The sequence below is a fragment of the Harpegnathos saltator genome, unplaced genomic scaffold (genome assembly GCF_003227715.2).
Source record: "Harpegnathos saltator strain DR-91 unplaced genomic scaffold, Hsal_v8.6 scaffold547, whole genome shotgun sequence".
NCBI lineage: Eukaryota > Metazoa > Arthropoda > Insecta > Hymenoptera > Formicidae > Harpegnathos > Harpegnathos saltator.
In genome coordinates, this window is record NW_020230368.1 from 58,052 (window position 1) to 82,066 (window position 24,015).

The 24,015-nt window shown below is 48.8% G+C and overlaps 1 protein-coding gene across 13 annotated transcripts in view; it reads right to left on the reverse strand.

The window, feature by feature from the left end:
- The window catches only part of mtd (TLD domain-containing protein mustard), a 139,271-nt gene that overhangs the window by 33,477 nt on the left and 81,779 nt on the right, over window positions 1–24,015 (reverse strand). For 7 of the 13 annotated variants that reach the window (XM_025303459.1, XM_019841668.2, XM_025303455.1 and 4 more), the window contains exons 2-6: window positions 22,869–22,937; window positions 20,238–20,344; window positions 10,285–10,373; window positions 3,587–3,815; window positions 40–197 (exon numbers count right to left, since the gene is read on the reverse strand). In XM_025303459.1, coding sequence (XP_025159244.1) covers window positions 40–197; window positions 3,587–3,815; window positions 10,285–10,373; window positions 20,238–20,344; window positions 22,869–22,937 — 652 coding nt within the window. Of the gene's footprint in view, window positions 1–39; window positions 198–302; window positions 585–3,586; window positions 3,816–10,284; window positions 10,374–14,171; window positions 14,362–15,118; window positions 15,471–20,237; window positions 20,345–22,868; window positions 22,938–24,015 lie in introns of those variants that run through there. The other 6 variants (XM_025303461.1, XM_025303458.1, XM_025303453.1 and 3 more) reach the window with 4 other exon arrangements.

The window sequence follows — 24,015 nt, forward strand, 5'->3', positions numbered from 1 at the left end:
TTCACATGGAAAGCCTACAAGACACAAGAGAGACATTACCTGACCATCTGTGATATGTCGAACATTAATTTTGAGAAATCTTTCTCTAAATGGTTGTTCATCGTCCTCTGTGGTTACATTGGAAGTCCCAAGAGGTGTTTTTATGCGCTCCATATGGCCTGGTTTTGGTGACACTGGTCTCAGATTGTCCAAGAGCTCTGGAAAATCAAACGATTTCAGGGTAAGAGCATTGCAATAGAGTGAAAACGAGAACACGTGTCATAAAATCACGCATATGTATGCTGCTATATAATATTATATACCATAGAAGTGTCAGATCGATTTTTCTCGATAATCCCTAACGCAGCACAACGGCTCTGCATTTCTTGATCGCGTCATTTACGACGGCACGGAAAAACTATGATAATACGCACTTTATTTCAACCTTTATCACTTTCAGGCAGCTGATAGTGTGCTGATAATGATCTTGATTCAAAGTCTCGTGATGTTTAAAACAGCGGAGGATACGACTCGGTTATCTAATGACGCTTTACGGAAGGCTTGTCAGTCGTCTGATGCTTATTTACATCCCACTCGCACACGTCAGTGGCTCGACCTAACCTCACATCCAGAAAATTCCGATGACTCGTTATTCGTCGCAATGCGACGCGCATGCATGTACAATTGCGACGAAATCAGTAATCTCATCGGAGTTTCATCTGCCACGATATCACAACTGTTACATGGACATTGTTACACAGGCGTGCGGGGTTAGGTTAGGTTAGCTTGGCGCGTACCATATTTAAAGTGCGCTATGCGCCGTGGTCGATCAGCTGACGATATACCGGGTGGACCGAATAAACACTTTGGAGATGTTTCCCTCCTAGATTTTCGAACGTCACGTGCAAACGCAACGATAAAAAGAAGGTGAAAGAGTAAGATTTGAAAAAATTAGAAAAAGAAATTAAAAAGCCGTTGAACTGGAAAAATTATAATTAGATGACTGATCACTTTGGACTTTCGTCTGTTTTGTAATCTCTTTAAGCTCTCTCACGATTGATTTATGTTCGAAAATATCGCGTCATCACCAGCGGCGTCTGTTTCACTTTGTGAAACCGCGAATACGAATCGTACGCGAAAAATGATAAAGTGATAAAGTCCAAGGTGATATACAAGATGTTCCAAAACTACCAGGACCCGGGATCTCCACGAGGAGAATCTTCCAGCACACCGTGCTCTCCTTTCCTTCTCCAACGACAGTTCTTACATACGACGTGCAACTACCGCATATCACTCGCACGAAACTTGAAGTTACCTCCGCGACGAAATTGCGCTTTCCGCGGCGGACGCCGTGCGGGCCATTCTAGTCGCATGTTACAAAAGATGGAAGTCCACGAAAGACGTCGCTCGCTCCCATTGACACCATCTTCTTCCCCGCATGTCGACATTGCAAAACGTGACGACGCGTAAACGTGCGCTCCGCGAATATTGCGATCGCATGCATGATACGTGCTATAGCGCGACTAATGCGACACGACGACGGCAGCGGTGGTGGTGGTGGCTGCTCGCGAAGAAGACACAAATAAACTTCAAGTTTGAGCAAGTGTGCATAACAATCTGTTCGGCTATTGTCCCGCTAAACGGCCGACTGGCGTCCGTGAGTCACGTATATTGTGTAACACCGATGGAACCGAGTATTTTCGGCACGTAAGCGCTAATATTCCTTTCGCGTGGACGTACCATGTATAGAAATTAATTGGCTATCATTCGCGAATAATCGGAGAACTATGTCTCGCCGGAAATTAGATACTTTCATATGCGAGTCGTCAATATCATGACTATTAATGCGAAGCATTCATTATAAATGCACATGTCACGAGCAGAGATGAGATATACAAAAAAAGAGAACACCCAGCCTGTAGACAATTTTCAACGTTGCTTACGACACCTAACATATGAATTTCTCGTTCTTTATATATCTGCAAATCTTAATTTTTGATTGATTTGGCCTTCTTTAAATATTCTATATCGGTTGAGCGCATCAGAGGAGAGTCCCGAAGGAAAAAGAATGAAACAAGCGAGATAAGGTGCGCCTAATTAAATTCTCCTATACGGCATTTTCGAGCAAGCAGCTCTTTATTATTAGGATTCACCTTGAATGAGAGTACGATCATTTCCGAATGATCCAACATTCCGTCACGCGGACTTAAGGGCGAGGTGCGACGGGCTTCGCCGAACATTATCCTGATTAGTTCGCGCCAGACGAACGAACGCCTCGAATATGCGTGTTCGCCGATAATTGACAGGTGTGTGTGTGTGTGTGTGTGTGTGTGGGGGTTTCCATGTGCGAGGACAACGACGGACGACAACGACGGCAAGCAAACAACGTGGAAAAAACGCTCACGTTAGTCACAATGGCATTACTGTATCGATCTCTGTCCCCCTCTCCCTTCCCGCAGCCTTTCTCTCCCTCTCTTTTTCCGCCGGTACCCAGAGACAACACGTAACGTGACGTGACGGCGCATTAATATTCATTCGTGGCGGCCGACTTTGTACACACTCAGATAATATCGATATCCCAATTCTTCTGGATGTGTTTAGTCAGGTGAGCCAATCTAGCGCGTATCGCAAGCCCATGCGTAGCTCAGCCGCTTCTCGCAGAGAGCTGCTGTATTATTCATACCGCGCGTTACACGTATTAAATCTGTCTTGCGTGTTAGCATAATGCGCAACAGGATACAGGACCTCCGGGCGTCGTCGTCGTCGTCGTCGTCGTCGTCGTCGGCGCCGTGGTCGTTGTCGTCGCGCGGATCAAACCGACGGAATCGCTCGAGTCCGAATAGGGAATAAGAATAAAACGCGAGCCGCCCTCGTGTGCCTCGTGTGTCGACGTCAGGCGAGACAGAAAAACTTGTGTCGTTCGGCAGAAGGCGCTTGCTTTCGCAGCCGGGTTATATCGAAAACAGACTTGAAAAGCGCCTCGGCTGGCCGAGACGTGTGTCACACGTGGACGCTTTCGAAAACAAGCGATAAACAAGTGCGATAATTTCTGGAGGAATTTATCACGACGCCACGTAACGGGCCTGCGAGAGGAACAGTCATTTTGACAACCGCCGGGACACGTGGCCAGCTCTCAGACGAAAGCTGGTTTTAACCTTGGCAGTCAACGCGCAGGAAATCGACGTCGATGTTTCTCTCTCGTTGCCGCCTCGTGAGGGCAATGACGACGGATTTGGCGGACGCGCGGAACACCCACGACCGGCTAGTTGACCGCGAATTTATCTCGATTCATTGTTCGCTCCTCAACGATTTCGTCCCGATGAGTCGACGCGCCGATTGTATCGCGGCTGACGAGACTTTGCTCTCTTCATCATAATAAACGGCTACAAGAGAGCTGTTCTCTCCTCTTCTCTCTTTCTTTCAAAGAATTCGATACTCGCAGAGCGAGCCTCCGTGAGGCGGTTGCGACGTTCGCGGGACGAAAGGATTAAAATCCATAAGAGCGATTGAGCAAACACAAAGGTATCGAGAGCAGCTTCTCCAGTCAGCTGCAAGAGAAGCTTAAGTAGAAGGACGCTTGAATTGAAAATGACATTTGAGGTATTACCTTTCTCCTCGGGCGGTAGATCGTCCTGGGACTCGTGGTCGTGGCAAGGATCGGGGCTGGGCGCATCGGTGGTCGGCCCGCCGCCCGGACGTCCTTCTCCCTTTGCCGGCACCCATAATTGCTGGCCGGAATAAATGAAAGTACTTCCGAGCCTGTTCAATTTGCTCAGCTCGGACGGCGTCGTGTCGAATCTCGCCGCCACCGACGTGAGTGTGTCTCTGTCGCCCACCTGTAATTACGAAGGCAAACATGTCATTAAGCGCGTCCCTCGGCGGCAGAGAAGCGCGATCCTTCAAGAGGAATTACTTTCTTCACGTGTCCCCGCGCAAACAACAACGAAAAAATGTCATCGCCGCGGCGCTCGCGGGAGACTGCGCAATTCGACGGGTTTAATCGGATTAATGGCCGAACGCCAACGACGGTGCGCGCGCGCGCGCGAAGGTGCGAATTAATATCCCGCGACATCTCCAGTAAAATATACAAAGCGCATACTCGCTGGAAATGGCGCGCGGCGGAAATGATTCGTCCTGGCGACTCGGGTTGCCAAATCCAAAAGTTAAAATTACCGGACATTTCTTCTTTGGTGACAAACCCAAACCGGACTAAACCGGACAGAAATAACAATCATAACGTTACATTAAATACAAAATATGACAAGAATTTATTTACAATATTAATTTTCAAACAATTTTATAAACAACATTTGATTGAATAGAATAATAAACTATTACTTTTTTAATATATATGGAATGATGGATCGGCAGATCATCTACCAGATGGCTTTTCGTGGCGCTCGATCGTTTGTAGTTGCGCTTGAAACGGAGAAACGTTGCTAAAATCTGAACTTTCATTCCGTTGATTGGATATAACTTAAAAACCGGATATATGACGTCCGGTTTGACTTATTAACCGGACACTGGACAAGACTTCCGAAAATCTGGCAGTCCGGGTCAACAAAACCGGATAATTGGCAACCCTAGTCGCGAAGCGTGTCACCACGGCGAGAGCAGCCACGCGGAGCAGCACTTTTCTTCGCGCGTCTATACGCGTTTTCATTCCTCGCGAGTCCGTGCCTGCGTTCGTAAAACGGCCTGCGTGCGGAAAACGCGCGATCCCCGTGAGATACCCTATACACGCTCCTCCCGTCGAGAATCGCGGCGCGACGAAACCGCGCCGTTACTCCGCGGCACGCGGCCGCGCACACCTGAGCTTTCTCCGGTATGTGCGCGCTTTTCCCGCGGTACACGCGGTTCCCGCGATACTCTCTGTCTCTGTGTACGAGGCCATTAGCCCATTTACATAAGCCGACAGAAATGGCGCGAGTGCGCTCGAGAGGTATCTCGCACGCGCGCTGGAAAATTGAATTCCTGGAAAAGGAGCCTCGAGGCGCGGCTCGCGCGCTGCGAGCATCGGGCGAGCAGTATGTCTCTTATGCAAATTCTCGTGTGCAACGACCTGTATATAGCCGAGCGCGGTGCAACAATGCCACCGTCGCAGTCACTTCGATACGCTGCACGAGCGAGGGAGCGAACGAACGATCGGCTATTTGTCGCGATCGCTTTCTCCTCGAACAAAAGGCGAACGGGCGGGTGCGGGTGAACGAGCAAGCGAGCAAGCGAGCGCAAACCGGGTCGACATAATCCAATTAAAAAGCTCGTCTTCGCACAAATGCGCACGCTAATCTCACCGCTGCGGCGCGCGCGGCGCCGTTTTCCGCGGGACACCGGCGGAAAATAGGGCTTCCGGCACTTAAAACGCGATTTATGTCCCTCCGGGAAATTCGTTAATTATTCCGCGACACTTCAACCCGCTCTCTCTCTCTCTCTCTCTCTCTCTCTCTCTCTCTCTCTCTCTGCCGCCTCGCGCGCCTCCGTCTTGGCGCCTCTCGTAATTCCATTAGATGCCATCACGCAGAAATCTTGCCGCGCTATTATCATTTTTCAGAGCGGAGCTTAAGCCACTCGGCCCGGCTTAAGACTGAGACGTTTACCTCCACCCGACGTAGACATGCGCGCGTCTCTCTGTCTTTATTACTTTCGACACGGGTCGCTGCGACGGACGATTTTCATCAATTTTCGCGAACGTCCCCCCGTGGGCCGACGCAATTTCCAAGTGATTTGTTCATCCCGCAGGCGATATCATTTTCAACGTTGGACGCGACGTTTTTGCGTTTTGAACGGAGTCTGTCCGGAATTGCCCAAAGAACAAAAGTCTGTCATCCGTGTATATGAGCGCAGTTTTCCCTTTGAGCGAACAGCTCTATGAGACTGTTGACGATTATTTGAAAACTAACGTCGCTACGGGACACCTTCTGCCGAATTTTCTTTTTCATCGGCTGTTCGGTCGTTTTCCATTAACGTGACGCACGAGAAATGTTTGAAAAATTGTTTCTCAAGCAAAGGTGCGGGATACGGACACGACATTTCCGCCAGCTTGGCATGTACGCGCGCTTTCGACATCTTTCGTTCTAGGTAAAAATATAGGACGATCGAGATTATAGGCGAGCGATAGAGAAAGCCACAAGGTTCTCCCCCTTCCGTCGCTCGCGTCCCATTAGCGGTGCGGTCGAACGAGAAAAAGAACGGCCATTCCTCCGGCAGAGATTAGACGCGTGGGCGGCGCGAAGGCGGGGGATAGAAGAGAAGAGGGATCGATTAAAGCGGACAAAAAGCGAGAATCGCGATGATGAGGCCGGCAAGAAAGACGAAGAAAAAGCGCCGACGCCGGGGCGGGACGGGGACAGCGGGGATGTTTTCTGAAACCGCGAAGAGCAAGAAGACGAGCGGGAGGGCCATTGTTTCAGTTTCCGCGTCTTTTAACCGCGGCTTTACAGCCCTCGTCTTCGTTTTCGCTCGGCCGAGAGCTGCCAGGCCACAAAAGATCTCTCTAGCGAGAGGGCTCCTCCTCGTTGTCCCTATTTTTCTGCTCCTCTCTCTTTTCTCTCTCGATCCCCGTCGATTCCCCGCGACCGTCTGTGCAGATCTCTTCTCTGCGGATGGCAGATTGCTAGACAGCTCCCCCTCTCTCTCTCTCTCTCTCTCTCTCTCTCTCGCTCTCGCTCTCGCTCTCTTGGACGGTGCATCGAGATAATCGCGCCTACGAAGCGCAAGCGAAGAAGTAACACTTTCGGCAAACATCACCAATCTTTGGCGCTCAAGTTAATACCGACGAATATCTCTCGTGGCTGAAATCGAAATCTCGTGCTAACTAAGATTCCCCCCCATTTTATTTCGGCTATAATCGCGTCGTTCAATGGAGTGGAATATTTTACCGTGTATTTTTATTGTCGTTATCACTCTCGCTCGAGATAAGCCCCTGCCCCCGATGCGCTAAGTTGTGTCTCGGAAAATCGAGGAAATTTCAGGTGGGAACTATCGTGTAACTCTGACAGTTAGGAAATTTGTTTAAACACTAGGACTAGACGCGCAAGGTCGTGCGAGCGCAGATGCGTTTCTCCGTACAGTTGGGGAAACTTCTTTGCAATCCAAATTCCACGGAGCAGAGTCGGAGTTAAATACGTCTCGGATGTGACTTGGCTCGAACACCGATGAAACGCGACAAGTGTGAAGCGTGGAAAACGTAGCTGCTTAACATACGCGACTGCGACGAGCGCCTTCGAGGCCGAGATGCAGCGCGAGCAAGATAAGAGAGCGGAATTGTACACTGATCGATCAAGGGAGTGCGAGAGGGCCGAGACGGGCGGCATAAGCTCGCTGTAATAGAGCCGAGATTGCAGCCGTCGACGCGCGATTACAGGACGCGCGGATTATGCCACGGCCATAGTAATTCCGCCGCCATCGAACAGGATAACGGCAACGGCTGCCGAAATTGAAGGAAGACGACGGAGCTATCAGCAAATTGACATTATGCAGATCACGAGGCGATGAAAACGCGGCGGCCATGCATCCCGGATGCATTCCCTTCCTTACGACCTGCTTCTCGGAGAGAAAGAAAGTCCCGATATAACACACGCCGTTTCTTCTATCTCATTCTTAATTCATCATAAAATCAGATGAAGCGAGCAATTAAGTCCGTCTTTATGTACGATCGGATTGTATATTAATTTGACGTAATTAGAGGGATTAAATATTAGTGTTAGTTATTATAATGTAATCAGCGTATAATCATTATCATGTTAACTTTCAGTAATAAATTCTAGCACACGCAAACGTGCACGACGAATCGTGCGCAAACACGATGCGTAACGTAATTTATCCTGCCGGCGCATTTTGTCGATAAAAACACAATCAATTATGTACACGGGTTATCAAACTAATCGTTTTGCGGGGGAACGAGGTAACGAGACCCGCCCATTCACGAAACAATCCAATTCGCGTTTATATTATTATAGTAGCGCCGAGGAAATACGATCTTCAGTTGGACGTTCGTTTCGTCAAGTTCATCGGGCTGCTAATAAAAGTTCCCCGACTCGATCGCGCGATAAGACTAAACAAGCAATAACAACCTTCCGCCCGTTGTCAGAGACCCGAGATTTTCATTCAAGTTATTCGAAGGGAATCACACAGAATGCACCGTAGCGACGTCAGATTGAACCAGCTTGAACCCTCGCACAGAAGCTTCTCTCGGGCTTTACTCCTTCCGAAGGAAACCAGGAAGTGCAGCTTGTGCAACAACTCCATTTCCTTGGCGGATAAACGTCGTACGGACTTCCGTCCTTTGGAACACGAGTCTTTCACGAGTGTCGCATTAGGAGTGGGTTAGGGTTAGAAGGAAGGAGAGAGAGAGAGAGAGAGGAGGGGGGAGGAAAGGAAGGGAGAAGGATGTTCTCTTGCTAAAACGATGTTCGATCGAGAAATTTCCCTCGAGGCATGTACCCGCGCGAAATCGGCAATCTCGATTGACTTGATAGCGTATAACGTGTCACGACGACGGCTCTGATGTCATAGAACCCAGAGGATCAGAAAAAACTATCAGACTAGCTGACTCGTCACATCTATATATGTGTTGTACACTTCACTTCATACTTGTATGAAGTTGCTCTTTTGGAAGGTGTAAATCCAATTACGGAGAAAACGAATCACTTGCCTATTAAGGAAAATTGACAAATTCTTATGAATTTGTCTCGAGGAGGAAAAGAGATATCTTTTCCTATCATAAAAAAGCGCGACGCGTTAAACGCCGCGTCCCGGTGGGTCATCGATGAGCGACGACTTTTTACACCACACCGTACATTCGTCTAATTTATATACAAGACGCAATTTACTGCGTGTGCTAAACTAGACACACGATCGACAACGAGTTAAATTGAACGAAACAAGAAAAAAAGATCTTACGTTATATTTCTCTTGACGTTACGATCGATGAAAATCTCCGAATTCGGCACGTTAGTCACGAAGATCGAAAAAGCGAAGGACAAGTCGATCATCATCGTACATTAGACATCTACACGTGTGTGTGAGAGAGAGAGAGAGAGAGAGAGAGAGAGAGAGAGAGAGAAAGAGAGAGAGAGAGAGAGGGGGGGAGAGAGAGAGAGCGAGAGCGAGAGAGAGAGAGAGAGAGAGAGAGAGAGAATCAAGGCCTCGTGAGTGAAACGTTAGATATGTCGCGAAGATGGACGGTCGACGACGACGACGACGACGACGACGACGACGACGACGACGAGCGGGAGATTCGAAGAGCGAGATTCAGATCGCTCGATACGAAAGTATCCCGACCTTGCGCGCGACAGACACATACCGTCTCGAGAGTCGTACGCGATCCTAGCGTGTACACTGTTCCAGAATCTTAGCGATGCGCGAGTCCCACCGCCACCCGTGTCTCCAAAGTTCGCCGAGTGCGCATAGCGGGTGTCCGCGGTCTTTGGCGAACTCGCCGACCTTTCGGTCGCGCCACGAGCGCGACCCTCTGGAGAGAAACTATCTCGCTAACGAAGGTCTGAGCCCGCTCTTTGCGCGCGAAGTAATTGGAATTCGTGTCGAAGCGTTTCGTCGAGAGCCAGCGAACGCGCGCGGTTGATAACCGAAGAGCGAGTCGATGCGCGCGGTTAACTCCTCACATGCCGCGTCGAGAGATTCTTCAGGGGCGACCCTCTTTTCTCCCCACGAAACGTAAGCAAAGCGCGACTTCCCGCCAACGAGTCGAGATCCTCGCGCGGACCAATTATTTTGTCCGGCTAGCACGCTGCTTCCCACGTAAATTATTTTATATCGCAAAAAAATGTGGAAAAAATTTGGAGAGGCTACGGCGAGCGTCATTGTTACGTAAAAGTGTTCGACCTGTTCAGTTTTCTAGACTCCAATTCTCTCACGTGTGGAATTGACGCGGCCTTCGAAAAATTCATTCTTCGCGCCGCGACGCACTCTTGCCATTTCGCTGCAATCGCTTTCGTTAATTATCTGGCCGCTCGATTGATTTTACAGACAGACAGCCGAAAAGTGCACCTCGAGTGTTACATTTCGAATTCTACCTTTCTTCGAATATCGGGACTGTTTTCTATCGTTTTCATCTCGACGAGGAAACGGCACGTTCGCGCGGCGCAACTGCGAGGATAACGGATATTTACGCGTTCGAGCAAAGGTTACATTTATTCTCCTTGGTAGCTAATCGTCTCTCGTCTCGGCTCTCGATTGCTCGCCGGAATGGTGCAAGTGCATCGCGCTACGCATGCCGGAGCTTAATATGCGCTCAATTATGGCGCTTAATATGCATACACACATACATATATATATTGCACTCACCGTGTAGGCAATGGTGTTGATAGGCTGGGAGACGCGGCCGTGCTTCTTCTCCTGCACCGTCGAGCCATCCTTGCTCTCGCTGTCGGAATCTGCGTGCGAAAAAAGAAAGCAGACGTGATCACATTTCTCGCGAAACGCTGAGAAGTGTGTTGATAAACAGAGCGCGCCGCGTTATGTAACGTGCATATTTATCCGAGATAGCCGTCGTTGGTAGATATCTTATCGTTACTCCTCGATTTCAGCCGTAAAGTGTGCGTTCACACTTCACACACGATTCCACGTAAACCGATGAAGTTCAAGTTAGATTCGACATATCGCGTGAATATTTGCTTGAAAAATGGATTCAGAGCAAAGATGTTGTATGACACACTGCGCTGCTGGTTGTTTAAAACTATCTCATTTATCGTCGGGAGATCATTTACCAAATTATCGCTGAACATGAGTCATTATTGTCGACAACGAGATAACATCTAACGACACAACACCGAGTACCACGAATGCGACGACGATAGACCAAGAAGTTTGCTGTCGCAAAACGCGCGCGAATTACACGAGGAATAGAGATGTGCGAACTATCCGAATTCGAATCGAATCTAATGTAATTCGATTCGATTCAAATCCGAATCCCTGATGATTCGAATCCGAATAATTCGAATAGGAATCAAATACATTATCGTTTGCGTGCATCAGCACTACAAAACGGGCCATCTTGGCCTGTTATGCATGTTTGAACCTTTAACTTGTAATTAATTTAACTTATAATTAATAACTTAATTATAAATTACTTTAAATATTTAAATATATATTTTACTTTAAGATGATATTACAATATCAATATTTCCTTTTATATTAAAATCTTCCACCATTATTTGCATGTTTAATAGTCATGTTAAATTTTTTAACGATTCGATTCGAATTCGAGTGAAATTTCACAGATTCGATTCGATTCGAATTCGAAGTTAAAAAATGAGATTTGATTCGATTCGACATAAAAATTCTTGATTCGCACATCTCTAATGAGGGACTACTTACTATACAATGTGTTGTTTCGCAACACGTGAAGTCACACTAGGCTTCGACGAGTACACCGAGCGATCTTTATCGATTATTCACGGACGCCAGAGTCCATCGTCGATATCAATATCAATAAGCGCCCGCTCGAGTGAAGAGCAGTAATTACGAGATTAACTTGCCTCATTACTCAATCTCGCTTGTTTTCGTGCACTTTTTTTCTAATAAGTATCAACGATATCAACGTTCGATTCGATAAGGACGTGTCATTGTCACATTTTTTTCCAAGAACAATCCATACTTTAATTATACTTAAAATCTCAAACAACAGACTACGTATTTTTCTCTTTTCTATCACATTCTGTTAATGGATCATTGTTAAAGGCTTAAAGGCTACCATCAAAGATCACGTTAAGACACTGTCATCTCACCCCGGAATATATTTTTTCATTCCAAAAATAAAAGAATCAAACGAATGAAATTGAATGTTTTATTTTTTTTATTATTGAATATTACATGAAAAGTAGAGAAGTTATTGTTCGCGGCGGATAATTTTACATTTAACAAGAACAAAACAAAATTCGCATGGGGTGAAGTTTCATCCATGGTAGCCTTTAAGGGTTGTATGTCGTTATTATCATCACGGCCACAGCCGAATTTCGTTCATTCCCATCCCGCGAGAGAGTCGCCTCTGCTTTGACGGGCATCGAGACGCTGCTGTTGTGTCTCCGTCGCACTTGTTCGCACGTGCAATTATCGTCGCGCGACAACATCGCTCATGCCCGCTTGTAGTATTTTCACGCGCAGCCCACGATTGTTCGCGTATCTCGCGACAATGATCTCTCCGCGGCGGACATCGACGAGGAGATAAGCGACGACGGCTTCAATTTAATTCCCGCGGTCCGCCGGCATTAGTCAGCCGCGGCCAGGACGGCCGAGCAGAACGTACCGCACCCTGCGGTCAGCGTATCAGCGATGGGTGCGCGCAGGCGAGAGCGACGGACGGTGCGCTGCTAATAAACGAAGGAGCGGGCACGTGACACGACTCGCGCAAGAGTTATTAAGCGCGAGGGGGGGGGGGGAGGAGGAGGAGAAGCGAACGCGGCACATTAGACAAACGCGGTTAATCATTGCTTCAATTGGAGCATTTTTCAGCGGCGTCGCGCTGGCGAGCTCTGCTCTGGAAAATATCCACAATCGGAACAAAAGCACGATGTCCGAGAAGTTTCTTATCGCGGCGCCGCACATGTTACCGCAAGAATTTGCATGGTTATCTCGCGAACGAAAGAGGTAGAAAAATGACAGACCTCTCTGCGAATTGCTAAAATTAACTTTATCGTTCGATTTAACATACCGCACGATCGCCCGGCTGCTTATCGATAATAATCACTTTCGATGTGGCGATAAGACGAGTGAAAATCACGAGTGGGACGGCCGCGATGAGTCCAGCGATAGATTTCTCGACGTTACAACGCTCTCCTAGCCTGACGGCCCCGTCGTCATCGTCTCCTCTTGTTTCTCCTCGAGAGAATAACATTCGCCTTTTGTAAACAAACATGAGCCGACACTCAATAGCCACGATCTGTGGCGGCGTTTTTACCTCTTCGTGAGATCTACATTGAATCGCGGCCCTCATTTTTCGTTCACGATACGTTCTCGCTTGAATTATTCACGTTTTGCAATGGCAGCGTGAGAGTGAACACGCTCATGCGAACGCAGGGGATATATCGATCATTCAGCTTCGAATCCGTCAATCTCATCGGCCACTTAACTGCAAATTGAGACTATCGATTGCGACGCGTCAACCTTTCCTGAACGCGTAGGGATACTCCGAGGATTCCACAGGGGACATCGTCGTCTCGCAAAATAGAAGCCCGGCTTTGTTTCAGTTATCCCGCGATCGCGGGAACTGCTATAATTATGGAGTGACTGTTAAAAGCACCGATGTCGGATTCTTCGAATATCATAGAACCGGTCCCGCACACTTCCTATTGTTCCCCGCGGCGAGCGCGCGCGCGCGCGCGAGGCGCGATTGACGGGGATAATAGATTTTTTTCTATCGTTACACGAGAGCGAGCGTGACGAGAGAGTATGAGTAGTAGTCGCTCGACGCGAAGAAAACAGGCCTGAAAGGTTTGTTTTTCTCCGTGACCTTCGATAAATGATTCAGACACTTTGCTCAATTCCCGCCATTGCGTAATAAATCTTCGGGATGAGGCGCGGTCGCGACGACGCCGCGACGAGGCGCCTCGCCGGGCGCACGCGTGGTCTTGACTTTTACGAATTTGCATACTCCGCCGCGTCTCGCGCCTCGAGGACGACGCGCGAGCGTAATTCCGTCTTGCTTCTCAGTCTGTTTCACGAGAACGAGTTTCACGAGTTGGGCTTCGATCTAGCCAACAAATCGGAAACGTCGGAATTAATTTTCCAAAGTACGACAACTCGTGTTCGTCCCGCGGAGAAACACAGCCGTTTCTCTTCCTTCGCGAAACAAGATGTGACAAACGAGACGTAAAGCCTTTGCTCCCACCCCATCCCCCCCATCTTGTGCGAAAAGTGTTACGACGCGCCGGCCGAATCGCGAATAACTCGCCGGCGAGGCGAAAAAACAAATCGGCTCGCGCGTTTGAAAGTTATGAAAAAGACACGTGGAGCGAAAGTCGCTCGCGGGAAACCGCTTTCGAGACTGCCAAGTTAATGAAACCGACGAAAACATGCACACACACACATTCTCTCTCTCTCTCTCTCTCTCTCTCTCTCTCTCTCTTTCTTTCTTTCTCTCTCCTTCTCCCTCATTCGCTCGCGCGTTTTTCGCCGACAGCGCGTCACGATATTTAGCTTTATACTCGTTTTTCTCTTTCGCGTCTCCGCAATACCTGTGCTCGAGGCGTGCTGTAAGCCACTCAGGAAGAGCCGCGAATCTCCCTGCGCCACGTAATACACGACGTAGTCGCGAAATTCCTTCTCGTAGATGTGGATGTTGGTCGGCTCGTAGTCCGCGTATTCGTCCGCGTAGTCCCACTGCGAGCCCATCATGACCGACACGTCAAATTCCATCGTCGACATCTGCGAGTCGGAGGAGTATCGTCGTGTATCTCTCTCTCTCTCTCTCTCTCTCTCTCTCTCTCTCTCTCTCTGTCTTTTTTTTTCTTTCACGTTTTTCTTTTTAGGAATCGCCGGAGGAGAAACCAATGACCGTTTTCACGCGCTCGGTATTCGTTCGCGCGAGTACCGATCGACCACTGACACTGGAATGATGCGTCATTGTTCTCGGTTGCCGTCGCGGACAGGTGTCAATTGTAGAACCAACCGTGTATGAAGCCTAATTGCGAGCGTTGGAACCGGCGATGTACTCGACCAACAATTCACGGCTTCGCTGTGCAAAATTGTTCGCGCCAACAAACTTACGCATCTTTGCGGATCGTATGAGAATCGCGCGCGAATATTAAACGGCTCGGCGAATTGCGAGAACCCGTGACAAACAGCATTTTACAAAGTAAGATAAAGACATAAGAAAAGAAATAAGATAAAGACGTGTGTGAAACGCGTGTCGCGCAAACGACGAATCCCGCAACTTTTAGTAACTTTAGCCGAATATTCATGATTTCTACGGCGAATCTGTTTTCCCATTTCTCTCGCCCTCTCTCTTTCTCTATAACCGTTGAACTCTATCAAAGTTCGGTCGGAACTTCATGATTCATACGCGACTGGCAGTCGACGTTGCACGCGTTCTCCATCGTCCCACGTAACGCGCGCGAGCGAGCGCTCGAGAGGATGCGCTCACGACGGCCGATAACGTACTGCAAATGGAGAAACTACTCACTGCGAAACACCGCGGCCCGCCCGACGGCGATACTCTTATCGCAGCAGACCGATGACAACGGTGAAATAGAAATTCCGCATTGATCCTGGCGTGCGAAAGATCCGACGATCTCTCCTTGGCGAACGGCGCGCGCGACTGAAACTCTGCTCGTCAAGGCGTCGTCGCGCGGTCACGTGAGCGATTATTAACACCCGCTCGTTCGCTGATTGTCGTCGTCGTCGTCGTCGTCGTCGTCGTCGTCGTCGTTCCCGTGGAATATTACACACCGATCGTTGATCTCTCCGAGCCCGAGAGAGGAACGATCGCGATCACGAGACACGTCCGGGCGATGTCGACATCGACCGGTGCGCGGACGATCGAGGACACCGCGCGATTTACGAATGCCGCGACGCACGGGCCGCCGCGACTACGCCGGCGTAACTGATCGCCATGATGGATCGCGCTGACGTCACTTGGCGGGATTATTGAATCGCGCGCGCGCGCGTGCACCATGTGCTCTCTTTATCGGCGGCGATACACGGCGACGCGCGATTAGCTGTGAGATATCTGTTAGAAACGGGATTGCTTCTCGGAAGGATCATATCGCGGACGGCCAAACGACGGCCTCGCGAAATTCTCGGTGATCGATATTTCCCGGGAGGGGGATATAAGGGGGATTATAAAGGATCGCCGGATTGATGGCCGGGTGCGTACGTGTGTGGGGAATTATGCGCGATAAACGGGACATTCTATTTCCGTCGATCGTTCTCGATTACCGTAACTACGTAACGACGTAACTACGTTGACTGTAACAATCGTTATCGTTGCATAAGGTGAGGCCGGCGAAGAGAAACGCGGAGAGAAAGGGAGAAGGAATCGTTGAGATAATTAATGTTCCCGTATGACAGAGGTGTTCGACATTTGCACGCCAGTCGTCACATGTGGCGGGTATAAGCCATCGCGTTGCGGCGGCGAATACATGAATAAGAAACAAATGTAATCTTACAGACTCTTGAGAGTGTAATCTCATGCATAAACGAAGAACGCTAATAATCTCGTGGTGGCAATAACAACTTCATCATTAAGAGGCACGATGCGACCGACCCCGCCTGACGATTAAAAAATCTGAGGAACTCTGATAGGATAACCAGACCCGAGCCAGCGCGTTGCAAGTGACACTCGCAAAGTATCTCGTTGATCGACTGTATGTAAAATTGTCATTAATATTTTTATATCATTACCGCTACAACGATGCTTTGCAAGAGACAGTACAAAACTAAAAACGAATCATGCGGCTCTTAATAATATCATCGCTATTTTCGGTATCGTGTCATTCGCGGCTCCTCAGCCTCAAGCTGCTTTTCGGATGCGTGTCTAAAATTCGTCCGGTCGTAAAATGGATCGTGCGAACGATCGAGGAGCGAATGATCGAAACGATATGAGCCACGAGGAAACGAACAGAAGCGGGATACTTAAATAGAGAACCAATAGAGAAGGAGAGAGAGAGAGAGAGAGAGAGAGAGAGAGAGAGGAGAGAGAGAGAGAGAGAGAGAGAGAGAGAGAGAGAGAGAGAGGAGATAGAAGATTGGGACCAAGCGGAATGTATAAATCACGACGGGAAGGTTTGCGCCATCGCCAGTTTGTTTCTTCGTCGCCGCTCGTTCCGGCTTCGTCGCTTCCAAGAAACTTTCATAGCCTATATAGACCGCAAACGCGCGCTGAGATATTCGTGTATGTTACAATCGGAAATAAACGTTTGCACAGCACGCGCAACCAGTGTCATTACAATGTAAACAGTCGCACGTGTGTACACACTGACGAGAGAAAGAGGGAGAAAGAGAACAGACGGGGTGGAGGGTAGGGGGCAGTAAAAACGTCAATGCAATCGTCGGTTTGCATCGCGCACCGAATGCCCCCCGGCTCGCGATTTTCCTCCCGACTTTTTCCCGTCTGAGAGGACGGATTCCAGCCGATACGATCATTCCGCCGAGTGAGCCGGGAGAATTGAAATCGTCCACGTAGCCGACAACTAACGAAACGCCGAAACACCAACGAAATTAAATTATCAGTCGAGAAACGAGACGAAGTATCCGCACACGATGGGATTCGCTCTCGCTCTCGATCGGATATAAACTTTCAATCTTGACAAATAAATCTCTCGCGCTCGCGACGATAGAGAGGTAAGAACAGAGAGGATCAGCTGCCAAGCTGAGGTAAAAAGGAAGGAAGACGAAGAGCGATCCCAATCCTCTCTACCCCGCCTCGCGCCCGACCCGTTTAATTAATAATACGTTGCCGCGAACGCTATTAACCTGGAGCGCAGGAGCGGCTAGATTGGCCGGCGGATTACTTCTCAGACGTGCAATTCCGCGAGCGGCTGACGCGAGGTAATGAGATAAATTTCTGACGATAGTTGGAAACAATTGTCCCTCGGCAGACCCTTGGCTGGGCTCCCATTAAAGCTGCGCCCCGACGGATGATTTAAATGTCCGCGCTGGTATCTGGGTTACTCGCGTGTGCTCGAAGCGGATTTAATAAACTGCTCGCACGACGGCTCCGCCGGGACGGAATCTAAATTTTCGCGGCAATTTCGCCATTGGAAATAGACGACGACGGCGACGGCGACGACGAGGACGACTCATCCATCTATCGGGACGTGGCGCGTTTCAAGACCGTTCGCCGGCCGATAAGAGCGTCACGTGACGTGACGCGGCGCGGCATAAAGTACGTAAACGAGACGAGGCCGAAAGGGTCCTGCATTATAATACAGGACCAATGTTCTCTGAAAGGATAATTTCGAGAATATATGTATCTTTACGCAAATGAGCCTCGCGCAATCGCTTTTTGCTCGCCGACCCGCGGCGTAATGCGTAATGCGAGAGCGATAAAATTCGCGCTATGTATTTCAACTACGCTGCCATTATCGATGTTACGAGAATTATTAATAATTCGTAAATTAATAAACGGCCGATCGCGTCCGGCGCGCTGATCCGACCGGACTGCGACGGAATTACGCCGCGTGGAGTAAGGTGCCACGCTTTCGCACGCGGCAATTATTACCTAACATGACGCATACGTGCACGTTACAAAAACCTTAGACTTTTGTACACAGACTGAGCACTTCCCGAGAGAGACTGCGAAGCCTGCATTTGAAAAGAAGAATGGCTCTTCTGCCAGGCAGTCGATCCTTGTCTAACTTCATTCTTATCGAACAAAGCTCAGACGAAGACAGCATTTGCTGTCCGCGGAAAGGGAATACCGTTGTCCTTTATACTTTGTCTTCAAGTCTCTCGTCTTATAAGAAGACGCGGTCTATGCATGCAAGCGCATGACGAAAAACGAAAACGACGGCAAAAGAGCGCCGCGCTAGACAACGGAGGAGCGTCCACCACACCACCACCACCACCACCACCACCGGCTGCTGCTGCTGCTGCTGCTGCTGCTCCGTACAACGATTAATCCGGTGTACCTCGCGCCTCGCGCACAAAGCGACTCCATAAATTATGCATCGCGGCTGAATGATTCATGCCGATTAAAAAGCGTGCGCGGGCGGGCGGACGCGCGGCGCTGTTTCGCCACCTGCCCATAATCCGGTCGCGCCGATCTCGCATTCCGGATCGGGATGCCGCTTCATTAATTACCGGTTCCACTTTATCCTTAATACCGCGCGTCAATTAGTCTTCATTAAACCCGCCGCCGGCGTGGCGCGGCGGCGCATTGCTAACGCGCGTCGATACCGAGTGCCCGCGAGCGAGCGATCGATCGATCACACGTGGCACTTGTGCCAGTTCGGGAAAGTAAGTCAATGTGATTCGCCCGAGTAAGGTTGCGCGCACGACCGAGCTCACGTAGGAATACACACCCGGGGGATCCCGGGGACCTTCCACGGGCCGGTCGCTGCGGATCGCGTGTGGTCTCGTCACGGCCGCCGCAGCCTCTCGGCCGAGCGGTCGTGGAAGACGTCGCCTGGCCGAGGCTTCCGCGGCGAGATGAACATCGCGCCTTTTATTATTAGCTTCCTCGAACACGACAGGCTGCATCGGTCGGTGGTCGTGAGAGGCGACGTTCTCCAGACGCGGGGGGAGAAGCGCATCCTCAGACTTGCCGTGTAAAGGGTGATTTACACGATGCTGCTTTTATTCGCTTTGAGCAAGCTTCTTGAGTCGCCAGCGAATTCGCTGGTGAAAACTTCTTCTAGACGCTCGATTTTTATTCGCTAGAGTCTAAAATTTGGCAGACGCAGCGTCTATTAGTCGCTATGGCAAAGTTGGACATATCCAACTTTTACCGCTCGCGTCAAGTGACATTAAACTGTTTCTTTTCGTTTTTGTATAAGCGGATGCACACCTTTTTCAAAAGTTCTGCAAATTTCTCGCACGTTAATCGCAATACTTTATACGATACGCGGTTGGATCCTCCAATGCCAATTCTTTGAAAAGATTATTTGATGCTCCATGAGTTAATCTTCTACCTATCCACTTACGCACCCACATTCTTTTTTCTTTTTGTTTTTTTGATTTTGTTACTGAGCCACGAATTTCTGCTTGAAGAGTTTGTCGCGCACAAAGCACGACAGCAGCTTGAACTATGTCATTCCTTGACGCCATGATCTTTTTAATTGACCGTTTCCGCAAAATTCTCCTTAAAACGCTAGCGACTAAACACGCTGTTTATCAGCATCGTGTAAATGCTCCAACGCTAGCGACTTTGTCAGCCAGAAATTCGCTCTCGAAAAGCGAGAAGCTGGCGACAAAAGAAACTAGCGTCAAGCGGTCAAGAGTAGCATAAGCGTGTAAATTACCCTTAACGAGAACCGCGGGCAAGCAAAGCATGTTTTGGAGTTTCCTATTTATTTTTTTTGTTTGTTACACCCGGAGGAAACGGGTTGAGACAATGAAATGTATGGTTCATTGCCGCGTTCGTTCAAGCAATCTCTCGCCTGAGCGAAAAATGAGGCTTGTGGCTCGTTATTCGCAAAAAGGTCGACTCGTGTGAATTTTGCAACGATTGATCGTGTCTTGCGGCGACATTTGCGAGTAAGATGAGACGAGTACGCACGTCGGTGAGTATTCGATAAAAAGGAATCGTGTGTTCGTCTAATCCTGTCTTAATTGACTGATGAATAAGAAAGTACACTTACCCTTTGACAGCTTGTCCACCGATTCGAAGCGTCCTTCGACCTTGTTCCGCAAGGAATCCAAGTCGAAAGGCGCCGTAAATCCGTGATCCACGCTACGGCTCTTGCTCCTGCAATGGAATAAACGTGATCGTTAATTAACATCGCTCTCGTTGATATCGCGTCGGTAACTCGTTGCGCAACAGATTCGATCAAACGAAGCGGAATCCGCGGAGATAGGCTGAAAGAGAATGGGAGAATAAAACAAGAACGAGCGGCAGAGAGAAACGCAGTTTCACGCTGCCGCACGCTCGTCGTCGACTTTGATTCTCAAAAATCGCCCGGCGCGGCGCGTCCGTCCGGAAAAATCGAAAATCTCGCCCTCGGCGAATTCGCGGCCGCGCTTTCGCCCGAAAATTCAGCGAACATCCCAACACGCTGCGTCGTAAAATAGGAGCAAGCAAAAACCAACAAAAAAAAGGGAGAACTCGCGCGGCACGAGGAGACGAATGCGCGAGATACCGTGTCACGAGGCGGTTATCTGCGTGTAAAACGCGTTTCTATTTGCAATTTGTTCCGCTGAAGAATCGAGTCACACGCGCTCGGAAATAGCCGAGCGGGCCCAGCTCGCACAGGCCGAAAAGTCCACTTACATTGTATTCTCGCGGGGCGTATTTGCGGGATACGCGGCTGCGTGAATACGCTAATAGCTCGCCGCGGCGCTATTTGTAAACGTTTTAGATGTAGAGGCAATTTCGCCGAGCCATAACAACAATTTCACACAATTTCACGATGCAACGAACCATGCCATGTACCGTGCCGCCGGGTTTACCTTCGTAAGTCGTGCGCCGATGCTGGGCGGAGGTGGTGACGATGGCGATGATGGAGGTGGCGGTCCACAGACGACGCGCGTGGCCGTCGCAGATAAAGCTCCCGACGTATTTGAAATTTCCGCGAATGGGCTTGAATAACGCAACGGTGCGCGACGCGCCGTCGTAAAACGGCCGAGACAAAAAAGAAACGGGGGAGAGGAGAAGGCGCATGAATGGGAGGGCCGATGAATGAACCCGCGCGCGCGTTACGTCGCGGCGACGGCGACGGCGTCGTCGACGACGACAACGACAATAGCGATACAACGTCGCGCGACGAATGAACGCGAGCCGCTGGTATTCCCCCCCCGCATGGCTGTTGTCGCACCATTTCCTCCGATGAGGCACAGACCGATCTCGGACGTACCAGTCGGGATTTTTCACGGTGCTCGTCAACTCGTTTCCTGACGACGTGCTTTCACGGTGCTTTGACACCTCGCGATCGTCGAGACCCGCGAGTCTCAACGTGTCGCGTTCCCCGTCACAGCCGATCCTACAAGCCTGTCTTCTTATTTTTCAGATCAGACACGAATGTATCGCTGTAAGCACCACGTGATCAGTCACGTTAATCAGACGGCGAAATATCGTGCAAATCGCGAAGGAATTAAATGTTTGCGAATCAGCTGGGGAAATGTCGATGCAATAACACACTTAAGGGGACTGGAGGGGTCAGATTACTGAAAAATCATGCTTGTTTTTGATAATGATTTTGTGACGAACAACAGAATAAATGTGTGAGAATGAAAATTTTACATATATTTATATAACATATGAAGAGGAGAAAAATTTGGTTTTTAAACAAATACTCATATAAATATACGTCCATTTAAATTTTAAACGTGTTTTTTTTTCGAAATTTTATTGTTCAATTTTTTGCAGTGATTTCTCCAAAACTCAGCTTCGTATCGATTTGAAATTTTAAAACAATAATATTTGTTCATGTGGCTCTCAGGTGAACCATGAACAACTCCGTCAAAATATTTCATTTCGAGATATTAATTTTTTTATTGTAAAAGAACTGAAAAATTTGAATTTTTTCCTAATAATAGCTGCCATTTTGTTCGATTTTTTTTTCTAGTGGTTCACCGGAGAATGATAAGCCTCCTCAAGATTTCTAGCTAAAATTCGCTCTGATCGGACTACCGAGAGCCGAGATATTACTGCAAAAACGATAACTTGAAAAAAAAAAAGGAGAGTATATTTCAGCTATATATATCGTATATTTATACGAGTTTGTTAATAAACAATTTTTCTACTCTTCATATGTTGTATATAAATATATCTAAACTTTTTATTCTTGCACATTTATTTAGTTCGTCACAGAATATTATCAAAAACAAGCACGATTTTTCAGCAATCTGACCCTCCAGTCTCCTTAAAGAGATTCAGTGCGTGATTTCTTTTAAGATCAGCCCTTATCGCTGAACACACACACACACACACTTACCGTCGATGACGAGAAGAACTTCCAGCGCGAGAAACTTATTAAGATTTCGCTCTTCAAGTGTCCCCCGCATGCATTATCAATTATATGCTTCTCGCGTGCGTCTCAAGCGGCGGTTCTACGCAAACGTGCTCTACATAAACGCAATTCCTCAACGTAAACGTGACCATGTCAACGTGGGCGTATCGCGACTACTTGCAACGTCTAGCTCGTGCCGTGCGAGTTCGAGATAAATGGGAAGATGAGGGGCGGAAAAAGCGCAAGAAGAAACAAAAGAACAAGTGCCGACGAAACGTACCGACGGGCGATCGCGCGTGTGCGCGCATATGCGTGTGCACGTACCTGTAATAAGACGATGTGAGATTATCCGTCGATCTTGACGTCGTGACATCCTGCGACATTCGCCTGGACCTGAGATGCAACAAACAATCCAAAACAAAAGGTGATGAGAACGCATGCAAGCTACGTGCGGCGGGAGCTTGAATAGAAATTAAAGTTAGGTAAAAATATAAAATATAAAATAAAACGCAGGTTAAAATATCAAATAAAACTGGATGTGCCGGCTTGCCGAGTTGAGAACAGGCCTCTGCCTCCTCTGAGGGGGAGGGGGAAGGGGGAGGGGGGCCGCTGAGCCGTGCGGGACAGGCAATTTCTCTACGAGTGGGGAACACACAGTTTTCCGCGGAGCGCTTCAAGCATTTTAACGGAATTCGACGAGCGACCTCGCGTGCTCGACGTTTCAATTCGCAACGTACGAACATGCAATTCATTGAGTAGTGCGTGTTCCTCACGTTCGGCTGGATAACGTCCAAACGGACGCTTTTATTTGTCTTATCATATTATTGCTTGCCCAGCAAATTTTCGTCCACTTTCGTACGCGCTGTCGGGTTAAAATTAAAATTTTTTCTCCCCCCTCTCTTTCCTTTCTTCTCATTTCTACCACAAAATGAGAAACTCGATCGGTGTAACCGAATTTTCTCCGTTGCCCGGAGGACGGAGACGGAAATTCGCTCGTGGGAACAGCAATGTTCCTGCAGGAGGTCTCTATTAATGCCAGTCGATTGTTCTCGGTTATCTCCAGCGAGATAACGCGATTTTAACGCAGTTGAATGTTTAGACGGATAACAGAGCTATCGTTTCCCCCGGCCGAGTTTCCGCCTGGTCTTCTTGGTCCAGTTGCAAGAATTGGATTTTCTTTTTCACGTAGCACATAAAAGTGCTCATTAACACGCTACGTTGCTCGCTTCTTCTCGGAAATATCCATATAGGAGCGCGCAGGAGACGCGCGCGGAAACGAAAGCATCGCCGTGTAGAAATCTCGCGCGCTCCCCGACATGTAGTATACGCAAGGATCGCCAGATGAACATAGACAGACAAGCGCGGGTCGTGCATTAATCAAATAAAGCGTTCACGAGAACGCCGCGAGAACAACACTCGGGCGAATTGATCGCGAGAAAAATATCCGCGATCCGGCTGTCGCATTGCAGCA